The sequence below is a fragment of the Cuculus canorus genome, chromosome 2 (assembly GCF_017976375.1).
Source record: "Cuculus canorus isolate bCucCan1 chromosome 2, bCucCan1.pri, whole genome shotgun sequence".
Taxonomy (NCBI): domain Eukaryota; kingdom Metazoa; phylum Chordata; class Aves; order Cuculiformes; family Cuculidae; genus Cuculus; species Cuculus canorus.
The window spans coordinates 140,158,327-140,175,053 of NC_071402.1; the positions used below are offsets into that span (position 1 = coordinate 140,158,327).

A 16,727-nucleotide genomic window follows, 5' to 3' on the forward strand; every position below is an offset into this window, starting at 1 on the left:
CCTGGTGGCTTACAAATACACGGTGATAATGTAGGAACTCAGCCCAGTTCTGAATGACAAGCCCATGCTGTAAATTCTGGCTCTGTGCGCTTCCTCTCCTACTAAGAAGTCACCTCTGCTTGAAAATCTTGATAAATTGGGCTAACAAGACCACTTGTGACTATATATCTGTTTCCACTAATCTTAGGGAACATATTTACTCTTATCTTCCCATGTATGAACTATGCTATGTTTCAGTTAAAACTGCATTGCATTTTGTAGGCACTAGAAGAACTCTGAATGTTTATATTGGGAAAACATGTTTTCTAGAGTTGCAGGTACAAAGTGAGATAAAGGAAATTTATCGAGGGAAATGGAAAGTAAGGCTATATATATATATATATATACTAAAACTCTTTGAAGCTTGGAAAATAGCTGCCACTTTAGAAAGAAAAATAAAATTTCAACAATTTTTTCTTATTTTGTTGTAATTTGAAGGGTTCAAGCAGATTTAATATCTAGGAGAAGCAGAGAAGTTTCCTTTACCGAACAGATTGTGACACTGATTGACCTGCCTCTTTGAGGTGCATTCCATAATATGCAGAAATTTGTAGCTGCCAAAATACCAAATAAGCTCAATTTATGACAAAATCCTCAGACTGTGTACAACACCATTAGCTGTATAGACTTCTTATTTTATTACTGAAAGGAAGACAGGAAAATTGTTTCTTTTCTATAATTCACTTCCTTGATATTACTAAATACCTACTTGTTGCCAGCATAACTGCATGGGTTCAGGAGGAACTGTGAGTTAAACAGCCTTCAGCTAGTATTTTCATGTGTCATCTGCTCCTAAAAATTCACTAAATGCTTCCAAACTTAATAAAATATAGCCTCTTTTTTCTTTTACTTGCTAGGATTTGAAAACTGCCAGTTTAGGATGCTATTTTTTATTTTAATTTAAAAAACCTTTTGTTTTGCAATCTGCATGTGCATAGTCTGTCTTCTGTATGCAATGTTCATTTGCCATTAGAAATAAAAGTATTCAATTCTTATTGATGTTAATGGAGCAACTTTGACTCTTGCAGCTGGGCAACTCATATCAGACTTCATAAAACTGAGTGGGCATAACGTCACAAAATTCTTATATCTACTGAGTGTGTATATATCACTTGTATGTTTTTACTAGCCACTTATTTTGGAAATACAATCTGAGCTGGTGGCATGACCATACTGATGATGTTTTCAAACACTTATTTCTTCAGCATTATGTGACCGAAAGAGATGCAACAAACTGAAATTGTAACCAAGCATACATTCAGAAACTTTGTACTTTGCCCCTGAAAAATGAGAACTCCCATTCACTTAGTGGCATCACACAAACAGTACTATGAAATAGTTTCTAATGATCACATGCAATCAAATTGTACAAAATTAAAGTTAGGAGAAAGAGAAGTTGACAAAGAAGCCCACAAACCACTTGTGAATCAAGCTGAAGACTACGCTTCGACAACAGAAACCTCAATTTTTCAGCATGAGTCGGTATTTTGACAATTGACTATGTAACAAGAATAAGAAGCATGTCATAACATGGGGTTTCCTAAAGATGTCAGCTGCTCATCTTTGCCAGAGGTGAGAACAGTTTACATTTACTCAGAGCCTTATTTTAAAATCTGGCTCTTGGAGGTAATATCCAGTCAAAACGTGGCATGGAATAAGATTAATTATCTAAGATTCCCAAACTTGTCTGAGTTCTCAGGTACCCAAAGGGTTTGTCAGCAATATCAGTTTGTTTGGGTTGCCAGAGTAAGAAGAACTTCTGATTTGTCAGAAGCTCCTGAGCTGATTTTAAACACCACAACATATTAACTAGAAAATCAGAAGCTTTATTTACTAATAGAAAAGGTTTTACAGAACTGGAAAACAGTTCACGTAGTCCTGAATCACGATACTAGTAAACTTCTTCCATACCACTTCCAGTGCCTTGGCCGACATGAGGCACACCTGGTAAGTTAGCATTTCTTGTTTTCATGGCTGGTTTATCTTGGAGAACCTTCAGACTTTATTTTTATTTTAAGGAGGCTGCTTAAGTCGGAATCTCCTTCTCTTTTCAGATCCCTTTTCTTAAGTCTATCATCTTGTAAGACTACACTCAGATAGCTCTTCAACAGTTATGACTACAATAACTTACTTTTCCCCTGTTCAATACATCGCACAAAGTAAATGCAGCAATGTTGGACATTTCCTGGGCTTATCTCTACGATTTAATGGGAACTTCAGCTAGCACTAACTAAATACCCTTTCTGCAAAGGTTAATGTTTTCATGATTCTTAAATGAGAAATGCTAGCTGTAAAGGCATACTATCAATTTCCTTAATCTCTAGGTCCAAGCTAAAATCTACATAGGGACCATATGTGATCTAGCACATCTGTCATATTTATTTTTCTAAATAAAAGTGGGTTTTTATCTGGAACCACCTTATTATCCTCCATCTTTCAATAGTATTAGACATTTGCGGTACTACAAAGCAAAGCAGTGTAAATAAGGTCATCCTGAGGTAAACATGTTAAGTGCGTTGAATTGTTGCTGTTGACTTTAAAAGAGGATGTAATGATCTCTTTCCACTGTCTAGACATTTGAAAGGGTTGTCAGGACTACAGCAACAGCTTACCAAGCATCTGCTTTTGCTCCACAGGGAGAGCTAAATCTTTGAGATCAAAGTCTCATGATAAACATTTAGCTGGGGTGGATTTCTGACATGAAAATTCATCAAGTAAATGCTACCCTTCAGTGGACTCTTGCTTACCGTTTCTCTCATTAGGCGTACAGCCAGGCTCCATGATGTACATGGAAGCCACAAAGAATCACATCTGGATGTTCATATGGGGGTTGAAGTGTTCAAGGGTATACTTGATGCAGGGGCAAATCACAGGAAAACCTCACCACAGAGAGGAGTGGAAACTGTCAGAGCTGGACTTCCTGCTTGAGGCAAGCACGTTGCCTGGCAGATGGGTATATCTACCTTAGGAGAAATAATTTGTGTATTTCTGAGAGGCAGGAACCACTAGAGAAACCTTTTCAGTCTGCAATATCCAAGTAGGGACCACTTCAAAACAAGCTAAAAGGAGACATTCATCTGCTTTAGCCTCCGGCTGCTTCTGGAAAGTTCTCCTCCACTTCAAGACTTCTCTGGCAAAGGAAGTATTGCTACAGCAACTGGAAAGAAGAAAATTTGCCAGGTTATACTCTTCTTTCAAAGTATATCCTCTCCTTAAACTTGCTATCATCACAAGTCGCAGTGGCATTTTATAAATCTGCTCTGCATCCCCACACACCAAATGTTTATCATACATTTTAAGATGCTCAGTCAGGGTAAACACACAGGGTAAACATGCTAAGGCGAAATCTAAGACAACATAGCTTCTAAATAGATATATTTCTTCTTTTTTTTTTTTTTTTTTTTTTTTCTGTTTCAAGATCAGCTCTGTACTGAAGGTGATTTAGTTCAGTTCAAGGGAAGCAGTGTTAAAAAAATATGTCTCTGGCAAACTCCGTTCTCCGCCTCCACAGGCTGCAGCCTCTGTGACCAGTTTAACTGGCCAGGTACTTGCTTTCCCATCTTGGTGTGGTCCTGGAATGCCCATGCCAGGGATGCGGGCGTGCTTCTGAAGCAAGTCTCACAGTACTAACATGCCATTCCTACATGAAGTTCTGATGTGACAACCACTTAGGAAGAACATGCAGAGGTCATATGTGTAACTGGAGATCAGAGAGGACCCAAGAACCGGACTGCCTCACAGTTGAAAATTCATTCTTTTCTCTTTAGAAGTGAGAAAGTCTCTTTCAAAATGTTGCAGGTGAATTTGGGCCTTTAAATTCTCCTCTTTTTGCAGAGGACAAGGATACCAAGGTAAGCATAAACTTATTTACAGTCTAGCTAGACTGTGCCAGCTATTGGGATTTACTGATTAGTTTGTTGATTGATAGACTCTTCAAAACTGCTCCTTGAAAGCAAGCAAATTTCTCTAAATAGCTTTGCAGAAGAGATACAAGTGGATACACAAGTGACAGGGGGAAAAATCAGAGCCCTAATCTACTACAGTGAAATGCACACATTATTTAATGGGACTGTTGTGCTTGTCTAACCTATGTAAATATCCCACTGATATATATATATATATATATATATAGAGAGAGAGAGAGAGAGAGAGAGAGGTCCAGAAAAAAAAAGCAGGAATTGCATGTTTAATAAAGGAAGGGAGGGAGGAGAAAGGAGGGGAGGGGCAAAGGCTGCAGAAAGATGAAAGGTCAGCATAAATTGTATTGTGGAGATGAGGATGAGAACAGGGAGTTCAGTACAGGATCCTGGATTTAAGGTATGTAATTCTACTCCACAGAGGATGAATATTATATGGAACTGAGCTGAAGGGAAAAAAGATCGAATACATGTGAGAAGGGGACAACCTTGAGTTGAAGGATAAAGATGCCTTTTCCATGTTGGATGACTCAATGCAGCATAATCACCAGGTTTTGGCTCATCAGATCTGACAGCTGTGCCTAGAGACAGCTGTCCATATGTTAGGCAAGAAGCCAAAGTGCTCTACCGCATAGATCCCATACTGTAAAGGAGACAGTTGTTCAACACTATTATTTCTTCCAGGTATGAAATTGAAGAAAAAAATGCAGTATATAAACCGTACCCTAAAGTTGCACGACTTTGATGCCGATAATGGACCAAGCTGTGGCAATATAAACAACAGAGGTCTTCCTGACCACAAACTGCTACAGCAGTGTGTGGTGTGGTTTCATCTGCAAGCAAGCTGAGAAAAGGCAAATGGGCAATGAGCTGATGGATGTGCAGAAAATTATTATGCTGTGTGACCACTGTAAAAAAATGTGCTAGTTGTCATAGTAATTATTCAGGCCCTACCAGATCCAGACCATGAGTAAGAAAGGCCTTAGTATGTGACTGCTTGGTGTGCTTCTGCATATCCTAATAAAGGTTGCTTTCTTGGAAAACATGGCCACTGAAAAGCTGTGTTTGAAATTTATTTGGTTTTTAATTTTAGATGACTTTTTTGTCCTATTTAAAAACTTCCCTCACCTTCTTTAAATTGACTACTTCAGTGACTACTGGTACCACCACATCCACCAAATGTGTCCATTCTGAATATTGCCTTGTGCTGAGCCCTGCTGCCCTGGCTGAATGAGACTTAGTGGGTTATTCTGGCCCTCATTCCTCTCCTTAGCCCACCTCACCTTCACTGTGGCCATCCATGATAAAAGGTCTGAGCGCTGTGCATACATGGTTCATCAAACAAAAGTTTGGATCAATAAATATTTAGGTTTCCACCACAGCAACAAAGAAACAGCACTGGCAAAATGGCTTTTTTCTTTCTCACTTTTACTTCCATGCTTGTTTCCTCTTCTGCACAACCATTTAGCCTCTTTCAGTTCTCCTAAGGCTTTACTTTAGCCTGCTGACCAGTGCTATACTGAAATTTGAACTTTTGTGTCAAACTTAACTCTGTCACAAGCATTCAGGGGCCCTTCTGGCTCTTCCTCCATTCCTGGGCCCTATTGCTATCACTGTACTAGACATATGTCAAATAACGGTCACAACCACAGCCTTTGCTGGACTTAGAAGCATGGGAAGTGGGACTTGGAATTCCTGGGCCCCATTTTGGGTTTTGCTGCTTTGTGGTTTTTAAAGCTGAGTAACATTCTCAGAGCTCCTGATCACAGGCAGGCAAAGGCATTGTTTGGTGCAGCATTGCTGGTGCCTGTGTCAATGTTGTTGCAAAGAAAGATTCATTGAAAGAATATGTTTGAAGCATCTTTAGTTCAAACAACTGAACTTTAGCTGGAACTTTTTGGTTTCTCATTTTGAAAGGATGTTCCATTTCAAAAACTATTCCATTCTTTTAAAATCATTACAGAGCTCAAACAGGAATCAAAATTGGTTTGGATTAAGCTTTTTGTTTAACCTCAGACTGTATTATTCTTTCATGCTGCCTTGCTTGCTGAAATGTTTCTCTTTAATTTCCCCCCCTCAAATTGCCAGTGAACCACTTTATCACTACATGAGATAATGAGACTGAGCTCCAGTTTCCACATCACAAAGTATTTACCACACCATGAATCTGAACTATCTCTTTAACCCCACAGAACCTCTTCCTCAGTCTATGGACTGAGGCAGAGGCGTAAGGCAGTACGTATGGGAGGCTTGCCATGCTGCTGTACTAGAGATAAGCAGAAAGCTTCGCTGAACAAAGCTGCGCTAGCATTAACCACACAGCTCTTAGAGACAGAGTATGGGCATATTCTAATTAATGGCAATTATGCAAACTCATGTATTTGCATATAGCACTGCACACAGTTACAGGGAACCTGGCAGATGTCTACTGGATGTACTCAGCCAGGAAGGGAACCTCAGCTCTCGCCTAAGGAAATCAAGCTGCGTGGTGAGACTCGAGGTTCTCACAGCTGGGGGAACAGGAGAAGAAACAAAGGTTCATTTAAGAGTGCAGTGCCATTTCTCTGGAAAGTTACTGTATTTCCCTATTTAATAAGGAAGCTACCTCTCTGTTCCATACTTCACATCTGAGTTTTGCATGGCCCTTTGGTGATTCAGCTAAAATGCCGTGCTCCTCCTTTGAACTGCCAGAGTCAAAGGCAGCTGCTAACAGGGCAGCACTCTAAATTCACAGCTCTAATACTTCGCTTTGACAATACCAAACCTAATGCCTCAGCCAGATTCCCACTAGCAATACTATTCACCTTTTTGAGCTCTAATCAGCTATCAGCAGAGATCCAAAGGGAAGCAGGTGAATCTCAAGTGGCAAACTCATTCCAGGGCATTAAAGCCTACATGCAGCTTCAATGTGTGATACTCATAATATCAGGCTATGAATTACTTGTCCCACAAGGGACACATACTTGATTTGGTCCCTATAGGGACTAATCTTGGCAGATCAAGTATTATTTATGGCTCTAAAGGTATTTGGGTATTTTCCTTTCTGCATCTGAGAAAGTAGCTAATTTTTAGACATTGCTGTTATAGAAGAGGATATTGCTGGTTGTAATCTATTTATTAATATGCAGACACAATCCTCTGCAGAACAACAGCAAGTGAAAGTTCACTAAATAGGAAAACTGATTTTGGTTTGTTCCTGGAAAAGAATACAGAGGTATTCTCTCCATTGTCACGAATGCTGCAATTACCTACCAGTTTCTTCTTCCCAAATGAAGCAGAAATACACTCTTGACTTCCAAAATTCAAAAGCAAATGTCCTTCCAGGCCAACATTAAATGCTTGCAAGAGCACAGCTGAGGGGTGACTCACTTGTACCTATCAAGGCAGAATAGATAACAGCATGTTAAAAAAAGACAGAGAACAGAAATGTTAAAACTCTTGTTTTTCATAATCAGATGCAATTAGCCCAAAATACATGTAGGTTGAAAATATTATGTTGATGTAAAAGGAAAAAAAAGATAAAAAAGATAACAAAAAAGCATATTCTTAAATGAATGCGTGAATGAGAGTAAGCACTTGCAAGCACCATGAAAGTAGAATACAATGAACAGGGAGAGTGATTGATGTTATAATCAGGGATGCTGGAGCTATGCAAGAAGAGAAAAATATAAGGACATATTTTTGACAGGTGAAAACTAAAGCATTCACATTTATTTCTATGGAGCCACTGCTGTTTATGCTGTGAGGTGAGATAAGAGGTGAGATAATGTGCAAGGATGGTAAAGATAAAAGCACATAAGAGAAATGAAAACTTATCACAGGCACTGTGTTCCATAACCTCAGGAAGCCTTCAAGAATTTGTTCTTTCAGTTTTACTTGTGCTTTATAAACAATAATGAATGCATACACTTCCGTTATGAATGCTTCTGCAGCACTGACGTTTTCATTAACCATTTTAGGATTCATTATTAGCTTTCATCTGAGAGGTTTTTCTTTCAGTGCAATAAAATGTTGTGCCTGTACTTTTGCACACAATTATACAAAGATAGCAGCCTGATCTGGTGGGAGGTATCCCTGCCCATGGCAAGGGGTGAGGGGGGTGTAATTAGAGGATTTTTAAGGTTCCTTCCAACTCAAACCATTCTATGATTCTATGAAAGACAGAGCTACATCCCAATTATCTACTTTAATAGAAGACGAACAATGCTTACAGTCTTCCTTGGAGAGCATGGTTTGATTTTTACCATGGAGCACAAGAGCTACTGAATGCAGTGACTGTATGCAAATGTCCCAGCATGCACACTGCAAAACTGTCACACAAGTGCATAGAGCATTGCAAATCAAGACTGTGGGACCTAGTATGTCGCTGATACTTTTATCTGCAACTGCATGCTTCAGCTGACTATTGTTAATCATTTCCCTTCTTCAAAAATACTAAATTTTTGTAGTCCTTCTATGAAGAATATAACTCTGGAACTATAAACCTCTGTAAGACTAATAAGCAGACTATAAATAAAAGAAAATTTGAGTTCCATTCATTTAGGAGTATTTATGCTATTCAGAGGGGGGTCACAGGACTTATTATTATTTATTTATTTATTATTATTTATTTTAGCAATATGTAAACTTTTTTCCCAAATAATTCAAGTCTTTTGTATTTTAAGGTTTACTATAAATTTATAACATGCTAATTTATGACAAAAAAGTGCAAAAGCAGATGAAAACAGATTGTCACCAGAAAAGTTCTCCAGATCTTATTATTCCTATTCTCATCTCACAATACTCCCCCAATAAATACCCCCAGTCCTTGCACTTTTCAAATGATGAGTGGACATAAGCAACTCTTCGATTTCTGAAGAGAAAAATAAAATAAGGGGAGGTTGGGGACAAACAGCTGAGAGAAAGAGAAAGAGAGGCAGTCCTCCTTTAAGACTCCCTTCCTCCCCCTTCCAGTAAAGGAAGGCCAAAAGCTCAATAGCTCTCAGCAACTCCAGCAAATCTTGGACAAAATCAGGCAGTTCGACAAAGTGTCAAGGAAAGAAAACATTCAAAGAGCATGAAGAAACCCCCTTTCCCCATTTTGTTTAAGAAACAACAGTAGCTTTAATAATAACTTGACCAACTCTGCACAAAAGTCTCTGACATAATACACGACTACCAAACTCCCCAGATTCCCCCAGGATTTCATTGCTGCTGTTACTTACCGTAAGATCTTCAGTATCATCTCTTAGAAAAGATCTTCTGCAGTGATCTTTTAGCAATAGTCAAATACTCTTTTACTGGGGTTTAAGAGGGTGTGCAAAAAGCTTGGACTAGAAGGCCCCACTGTAAACTCAAATGGATAAACCTTACTAGTATTAGCCTCCAGTATCCTATTTGAATATATCTTGAAAAGATTCTTGTAAATTTCTGCTTATACTTCAACTACACTTCCTATAACCACAAGTATTCTGTGTCGATTTACACATAAGCACATCAAAGATTAAAGAGCAAGACAATTACAATGGAGCTGATTAACTCTTAATCTCTGAAACAGCGGTAAATTAAGGAAAAACACAGCCTTGTTAGTCGTTGTTCTTTTGTGATTAAATATTAGTTATCTGCTATGTTTGACATTCTGCAGCCTTATTTATTTGATTAATTTAATTGTCACCCTAATTAATAGAATTATTTTGTAGTGAGGCTTGAGAGACGGGGGCATTCATGGTTCTCTACACGGATCTCAACATATTAGGAACGCCACAGTTTGCTGAACCGGTAGAAAGCTGCCGCCTGGTCCCCGCTGCCCCTTCTGCTCCTCTGGGCTTGACTGATGTGCCCTTTGCTAGTTTCCGTCTCGACGCCGTTGTTCACAGGTTCGTGTAGGGGATGGGATTATTCACGGTGCGTTAAAATGAGCAGATAAATAATTTTCTTGCAGCAGAGCCCCCCGGTCGTGCACTTTTTAAATGATGAGTGTACATAAGCAACTCTTCCGATTTGTGAAGAGAAAAATAAAATAAGGGGGGGTTGGGGAGAAATCGTGAGGAGGGGCTGGAAGCACAGTGAAATTGGGGGAGGGGAGTAAGGAAGGGGGATTCGGAGCTTGCTGGAATTTGTAACTCCGCGACGCAGACGCATCTTTACAGAGCAACTTTTGACTGCCAAGGCTTCGGGAGCCGCGTCCCGCGGCACTACCCGCGCGGCCGCCCCCTCCCCGCGCAGGGACCGAGCATCGCCCCGCGCTCCCGCCCCGCGTCCCCCACCCCCTTCCCGCGACTCCAGCCCGCGGAGCAGAGCGCGGCTGCGGAAGCCCCTGAGGCACCGGCGCCTGCGCCGCACCGCGCTCCTGCGGAGGGGCCGGCCGGGACCTGGCCCCGGGCGACCCCCCAGCGGCGGGCAGGGACGGGGAGCGCCCGCGGCCCCGCGTGACGCCGCCCCGAAACAGAACTTGTGCGTCTCCGCCCGCCACCCGCGCATCGTCTCCCACAGCGCATCCGCCCGCCCTCCGCGTCCTGCTGCCCCTCCCGGGCTCGGGGCTGGCCCGAAGCGCTCCCCGCCGGTTTCCCTCGGAGGGGTTTTGCCGGCAGCGCTGTACCGAGGGGAGGCTCCGTCTCTAAGGCACCCTGCGGGGGAAGGGAGCTGGGTGGGGGCAAGCCAGGAAGGGAGGATCTCAGTGGCTCTCCTAAAATCTGTCGGCAGGCTGCGAGGAGGGAAGAGTTTAGCACTTCGCGGGCGAGGCTGGGCTCGTTTTCCCCAGCGGTGATGCCGCTGGACTGAGAGCGGCGCGGCCGTGCGAGTTGGGGGGACGGAGCCCCCCCCCCCCCTTCGCCGCCCCCCAGCCCCGGTCCAGCGCTTTCAGCCCCGGTGGCTCGTCTGTGCCGCCCCGATCAATGAGAGCCGCCCCGAGCGGAGGGCGACTCGGCGCCTGCTAGGGCTGCTCTCCGCCTCCCCCCGCGCAGGACTTTCCCACCCCGACGAGGAGCGGCGCGCCTCGCATCCCGGAGAGTTGTGTCGGCAGGCTCCGTGCTATGGCGAGGCTGCGGAGGAGCAAACTAGCCGCTGGATTTCTATTACTTTTGCAGTGCCTGAGCGAGCGCTGGCAGCCGGCCGGCGGGGAGACGCCGAGGCAGAGCCGCGGTAAGCGGGGCCGGTACCTGCCGGCGGGGCGGGGGGACGGGGCAGCTGCGCGGGGGCTGGCTGCCTTCTCCCCGGGGACAGCTGGGGTGCCCGCCGTCCCGGCCTCTCACCTTTGCCTCCCCTGGCTTCTCCGGAAACAGCTCTTCATTTTTGTTTTTATTTTAATGAGAATTCGTGACTTTACTCCTTTAATAAATCCGCACCGGGATCGGCGGGAGCCGGTGCCGTTCCCTCCCCAGCCCCTTGGCGAGGTCCCCGGAGCCTCCTTTCCAGCCACGAGACGCTCCCGAAGGGCGGAGGGCTTCGGGAAAGAAGGGAGGAGGCTCCGGCGTCGCCGGGAGCCGGAGGAGCGGGGGCCCGGGGCGCCCCGGCCGTCTCCTCCCGCTGCTTCTCCGGCAGCGAACCGCGCACGGCAAAGTTTCCCTGCAGATCCTGCCTGGGAGAGCTAGCGGGCACTCTCCTCCCCCGCGGAGCTCGCAGCCTTCCCTGGAAACCAGGCGTATAGAGGAAGGAGCGAGATAACGTCAGGAGCCCCACGGCGCTGTGGGACCGGTTCGTCAGGAGCGATGGGCTCGCTCTGTTGGCTAAGTTTGCTTTTGACAGTCTTAGGGTCTTATCGCCAGTCCTTCTTGGAGACACCTGTTAATGCGTGACACACGGCACCTGGAGTGCTTTCTCTTGGACCGCAGTTTCCCACAGTGTGGGGTTCCTTTCTGTATCCCGCATTCCTGTGCTGTGGAGAGGAAAGCTGCTAAAGGAAAGCTTGGCACGTTTGCAGATAGATATTTAAGGAACAAGTGAGGAAAGTCGTGGTTTTTGTGTGTCAGGAGACCTTGCTGCAGCAACTTCTAGCTCATAGGTATTTTCAAAAGCTGTGCCTTTGAATTCAGAATACCAGCCAGATTATTATCTGATGAAACATGTCCACTGGCTTCCCTGCTGCGCCAGAACTGCCCCTTCTTCCTTTTCTGAAAGGTTTGAGACAAATGTGAAGAGTTTTGTGGTCACAGCGTAACTGACCCGAACAAGGGAGACTGGGGAGTTTTTTGAAATGTCCAGTGAGATAATGTGCCAGACAGAGTGGGGATTTTCCCAGACAGGGGCCTACCGCTGAGTTTGGGAATTGCTAAATGGCAAGGTAGCTCAGCAGGTTGCTGGGGCTCACATGTCACTTGGAGCCAAAGGGAAAAAAACAGGAGGAGATTTTTCATGTACTGCTGCAAAATTCATGCTGCTGCTCTGGGGCTTTAGGCAACAAATGCTGGTATTTGTTTGTTGATGTTGGTTATAAACAAAAATAAAGCCTGGTGGTGAGGTTAGAAAAAGAAAACTACTATGTTGTGTGGCAGTAGGCTGAGCTCACAAAGTTTATTAATCTTCCTGCCATTGTATTATTCTAGAAAATTTCACTGTGGACTAAATGAAATATAATTTTATTAGTCAGCAAATAATCACTGCACATCACTGATTTAGGCTATTAAGTGTAATAATCGTCAGTGTCTGTACCAGGAGGTGCTAAATAGAAGGTATACCAATGGCTTGCTTTTCTGTAAATCATTTATTAATGTTTTGTGTTTTCCTGAATGTGCTGTGAAGTATCAAGGGGTTTATAATCAGGCAAATATTATTTTGATATTTAATAGATTCTTAAGAATATATACCAAGTGATTGTGGTGTTCAACTAGTAAGATGGACAATCTGATGTCAGTTTTGACAGCTATACGATTATAACCTTGGCACCTTTTCCTTTCCTCTTGGTTAGAAGACTGTATTATGACAGCAAGAATTAAATGTCATTAATGTAATCAGAGTTGTATTTAACATCTTTTCGTCATTCTCTTTTGCTGTTTTTGTTTTAATGCTGCGCTTCTTTTGAGAAAATACAGTGGGGGACTGTGTCAAATTAGTAACAGGAGGATAATTATGCAAAGACAGGGAAATTCAACTTCAGTCTCTGTAAAAATAAAAAGTGCTATTTAAAAGTTTTACTCTATTCAGTACTTACTGTATACTTCAGGTAGCTGAGCTAAAACCTTCGAAGAATTAAAGTACGAAATGAATCTTTGAAATAGCTGCGAATTCTTAAAGGGAGTCTTTTTTTGATATATTCTTGTAATAGTCAGTAGCAAAACACCTTATTGAAACTGAATGATGTAACAGTAGCAAGAAATGCAAGCCTTTAGCATGCCCTGGCAGAGCTGGAGCCAGGAGGTTTTTGAGGATGCTGTTACCAAAGGGATATGTCGTGATTCCAACAGAGATGGAAAAAAAATGCAGAGGCGTTTTTTTGCTAGCTTCTCAGAATTACTTTGCTGGGTAAAATCGTGTCGGATCAATTGAAGTCAAATTTCCTAGGCATGCTGTAACTTGTCTGGCTGCCTCTGGTTGTTTTTAAAATCCAGGGGTTCGTGAATAAGGTGAAGTCCGTGAAGCTGCGATGGCAGGAGGGGGGCTGTCCCCACTAGAGGGCATGGTGACAGCTGTGCAGGACGCGACTCTCCTCCAGGAGTGCTCCATCCATCCATCCATCCATCTATCCATCTATCCCTCCCTCCCTCCCTGGTGCATGGGCAGAGCTTCATTTTTGCTGACAAAAATGCTATAAAAACCAAGGGTAAAGGTTCTTAAACATAAGGTTTGTATGCATGTGTGTTGTATAGTAACCAAACTGAATATGACATAAATTTAGTGACTGAAGCAAGTCGACTTTTGAAAGATCGCACCACAGTTAAGGCTCCCAGTTGTTTAAGTGAGAGCTCACTGCTTGTTGAAGTGTTGCTGCAAGAAGCCTTGAAAATATTGCATTCCTTTACAAACACCATCAGTTAGAATTAGGAGGCTGTTATTGTAATTCTTCTTCTGTCAAAGCATATTCCAGAACACTGGTATAATTTCTATTCATTGAACTGCTGCTGTCTTCAGGCATCAGCATTCAGACAGGGGGAGAATTATTTTTATGGGATAAGCTACTATAAAGATTGTTTATCTAGCATTTCTGTACTGCTGAATAGTATTTCTGCATTGCCTGAGCTTTACTTTGTTTAAAAAAAATAAACAACCAAGACCAAATCTTTGTCACTACACATTAGGACCTTCAGCTTTTGTCTTGGAAGTATCAGAGAAAATACAGTATTAGACAACTTGTGTGTGTGGCACCTTTTTCTCTTTGCATTCAAAATGATATGTTATTTTTCTGTACATGACCTGTAAATGGTGACAATCAGGTTAGAGGGTCCCAGTGATGTTTGAGAGTAAATCCTATTTACCTATGATCTGTATTGTATTAAGAATTTCCTAAGTAATTATGCTTTTTTTTAACATTCATACTGGTTCTTCCTTTTATTTTTTTGTGCTTTTTTGTCATTTCCTCTGAAAGGGTGATTCGAAATATTGCTAGTAGTGGGTAAATTAAGACTATGATAAAGTTGACTTAGGAATTAAATGCAGTTTCACAGAAACTCATTTCCACAAATTTATATAAGATCAACACTCATAGTTCACTGAAGGTTTAAAAAATTCCTTGGCAAAAGCAGTGGTTTTGTTTGGCTATAAATATTCCTCTTAGGTGTTTACATCCTCACACAGACACTTAACCCCAGCAAACACTTGACTTAGATGCTAGGTTTCATCTGACACTTTGCTTGGAGTTCATGATAAATAACAGGGAATCTAGCTCACTGCGCTGTGAACAGATGTAGAAAGTGAGGAAGAGGCCTTTATAGTTGGAAAAGTTCTTTTGTTCTCGGCAACAATTTAATAGCAACATAAACAGGCCACTTAGAGCAAAATTCTGGGACAACATGTACTGCCTTGCTGAATATCAGATTCCGCTAAAAATTTGCAGTTTAGTAGGTTATTTCCTTTAGGGAAAAAGACTCCTGACATCATGAAGGAGGTAGATGAGGAAATTGACAATGTCAGGTGGTGAGAGAGGCTCACTGAGGGAAATAGTCACAGACCTATGGTGAGCTGGCATTTTTACTACAGACTTTTGGGGGCGTTTCTAGTGTACCAGTGCTGTATGTCCCCGCACCTGCACAGCCCATGAGATGGAGGTTTGGACTGGAAGCTTGTGTTTCTTGTAGGATTCTTGCAGTGATGCCCAGAAATTTGCTTTCCTTTGAATAATGCCAAAGACAGCTGTCACACAAGAAGCATGCTTAGTGGAATCCCAGTAAGTTTCTCCACAGAGAAGAGAAAAATTCTTATTAAAAAAAGTAAAAATAAAAGCACCATTTTACTCTGTTTTCAATAAAATTCACTGGTTTCATTGGACTGTCTGAAGGACTGGGCAGTTCTGCTGCTGGTAACCTTGACAGTACTGGCAAAAAGAAAGATCTATAGCAGCCCTAGTTTGAAAAATTATGGAGCCTCTTAAGTGAGAACACACCTGGGGTAACTGGTGTGAGTGTATTTTGAATTCCTGGTGTGGTTCGTGCTTCCTAAGGGGAATGAATACCAAAACAATTTAAGAAGGCAGTTAGGTGTTAAGGTAGGCATGCGCTGGAAGCTCTTTACAGAGTGAACAAAAGGTAATTTGATGTGAGCATTTCTCATCCAGTGAAAAGAAATGTTGCAAGCTTGCAGGCAGTGTGAAATTATTTTCATCTATTAGGTTTCATGAGGGTTGAGCTTGTAGTGTTAATCATGGAATCATAGAATGGTTTGAGTTGGAAGCGACCTTAAAGATCATCTAGTTCCAAACTCACTGCCATGGGCAGGGACACCCTCACTAGGTCAGGTTGCTCAAAGCCTCATCCAACCTGGTCTTGAACACCATCAGAGATGGGGCATCCGTGACTTCTGTGGGCAGCTTGTTCCAGCACCTCACCATCTTTGCAGTAAAAAATGTCTTCCTAATATCTAATCTAAATATGCCTTCTTTCAGCTTAAAACCTTTACCCTTTGTCCCATCACTACCTCCACTGATAGAGAGTCCTTCCCCATCTTAACTGTAGGCCCCCTTAAACACTGGAAGGCAGCTTAATGTGGTGCAATTGGCAGATGTCATGTTTACTAAACTGGAGAATTACATAATCAGGGCAGGAACTGGAAGAATCCGAGAGGTTACTTTCCATGGATAAGTATGCAGAGAAGCCATGTGAAGTAAATGCACGTGGGTTTTGTTTTCATTTGTGGCTTCCAACAAGTAAGCATAAACCATTGCCCTGAGGTAATGTCTCTGAGTGCTGGGTACTGTGTCTCATCACAGAACACTTCCTCCACTTTTGTTTTTCCTCATCCAACTAATAAACATAGTTTCAATTAGCACTCCTTGCTGTCAACCTTGAGCAATCAGTTGTGCCAAGTGTCCTTGTAAATCCTGGATTTAGAGGAGCTTGTATAACATTTTCATCTTCCTGGACCAAAAGGCAGCACATAGGAGTGTGTTTTCAAGTTGGATTTGGCCCAACCTCTTCCTCTGAAACAGGCAAATGGAGCAGCTTCTCAGGCTAGATCCAGGGTCAGGTTTTACATTTGAGTTGAACACATAGTTTCAAAAGTAGCAGACATCTTGATGGGATGATACATTCTGTGGTACAAGATAAGTGTAAGGATTAATTGAAGATAGATACAAGACATCACAAGAGCGTTACTTCTGCTCACCTTGGCAATGGTAAGATCCCAACAGAAATATTCCCTCCAGTTTCA

General features: G+C 42.5%; 1 protein-coding gene and 1 long non-coding RNA gene across 2 annotated transcripts in view; one reads left to right on the forward strand and one right to left on the reverse strand.

Annotated features, from left to right (window-relative positions):
* Positions 1 to 1,800: 1,800 nt before the first annotated feature.
* Positions 1,801 to 13,471, reverse strand: LOC128851225 (uncharacterized). Its single transcript, XR_008448492.1, has 3 exons — positions 11,186 to 13,471; positions 7,209 to 7,331; positions 1,801 to 3,196 (listed from the first exon to the last, which is right to left on the reverse strand). It is a non-coding gene; the product is annotated as an uncharacterized LOC128851225 (long non-coding RNA).
* Positions 10,519 to 16,727, forward strand: part of PLXDC2 (plexin domain containing 2) — a 262,550-nt gene continuing 256,341 nt past the window's right edge. Inside the window, exon 1 of the mRNA XM_054058522.1 lies at positions 10,519 to 11,075. Within this exon, the coding sequence (XP_053914497.1) occupies positions 10,967 to 11,075 (109 nt within the window). The 5' untranslated portion in view covers positions 10,519 to 10,966. The remainder of the gene's footprint in view (positions 11,076 to 16,727) is intronic.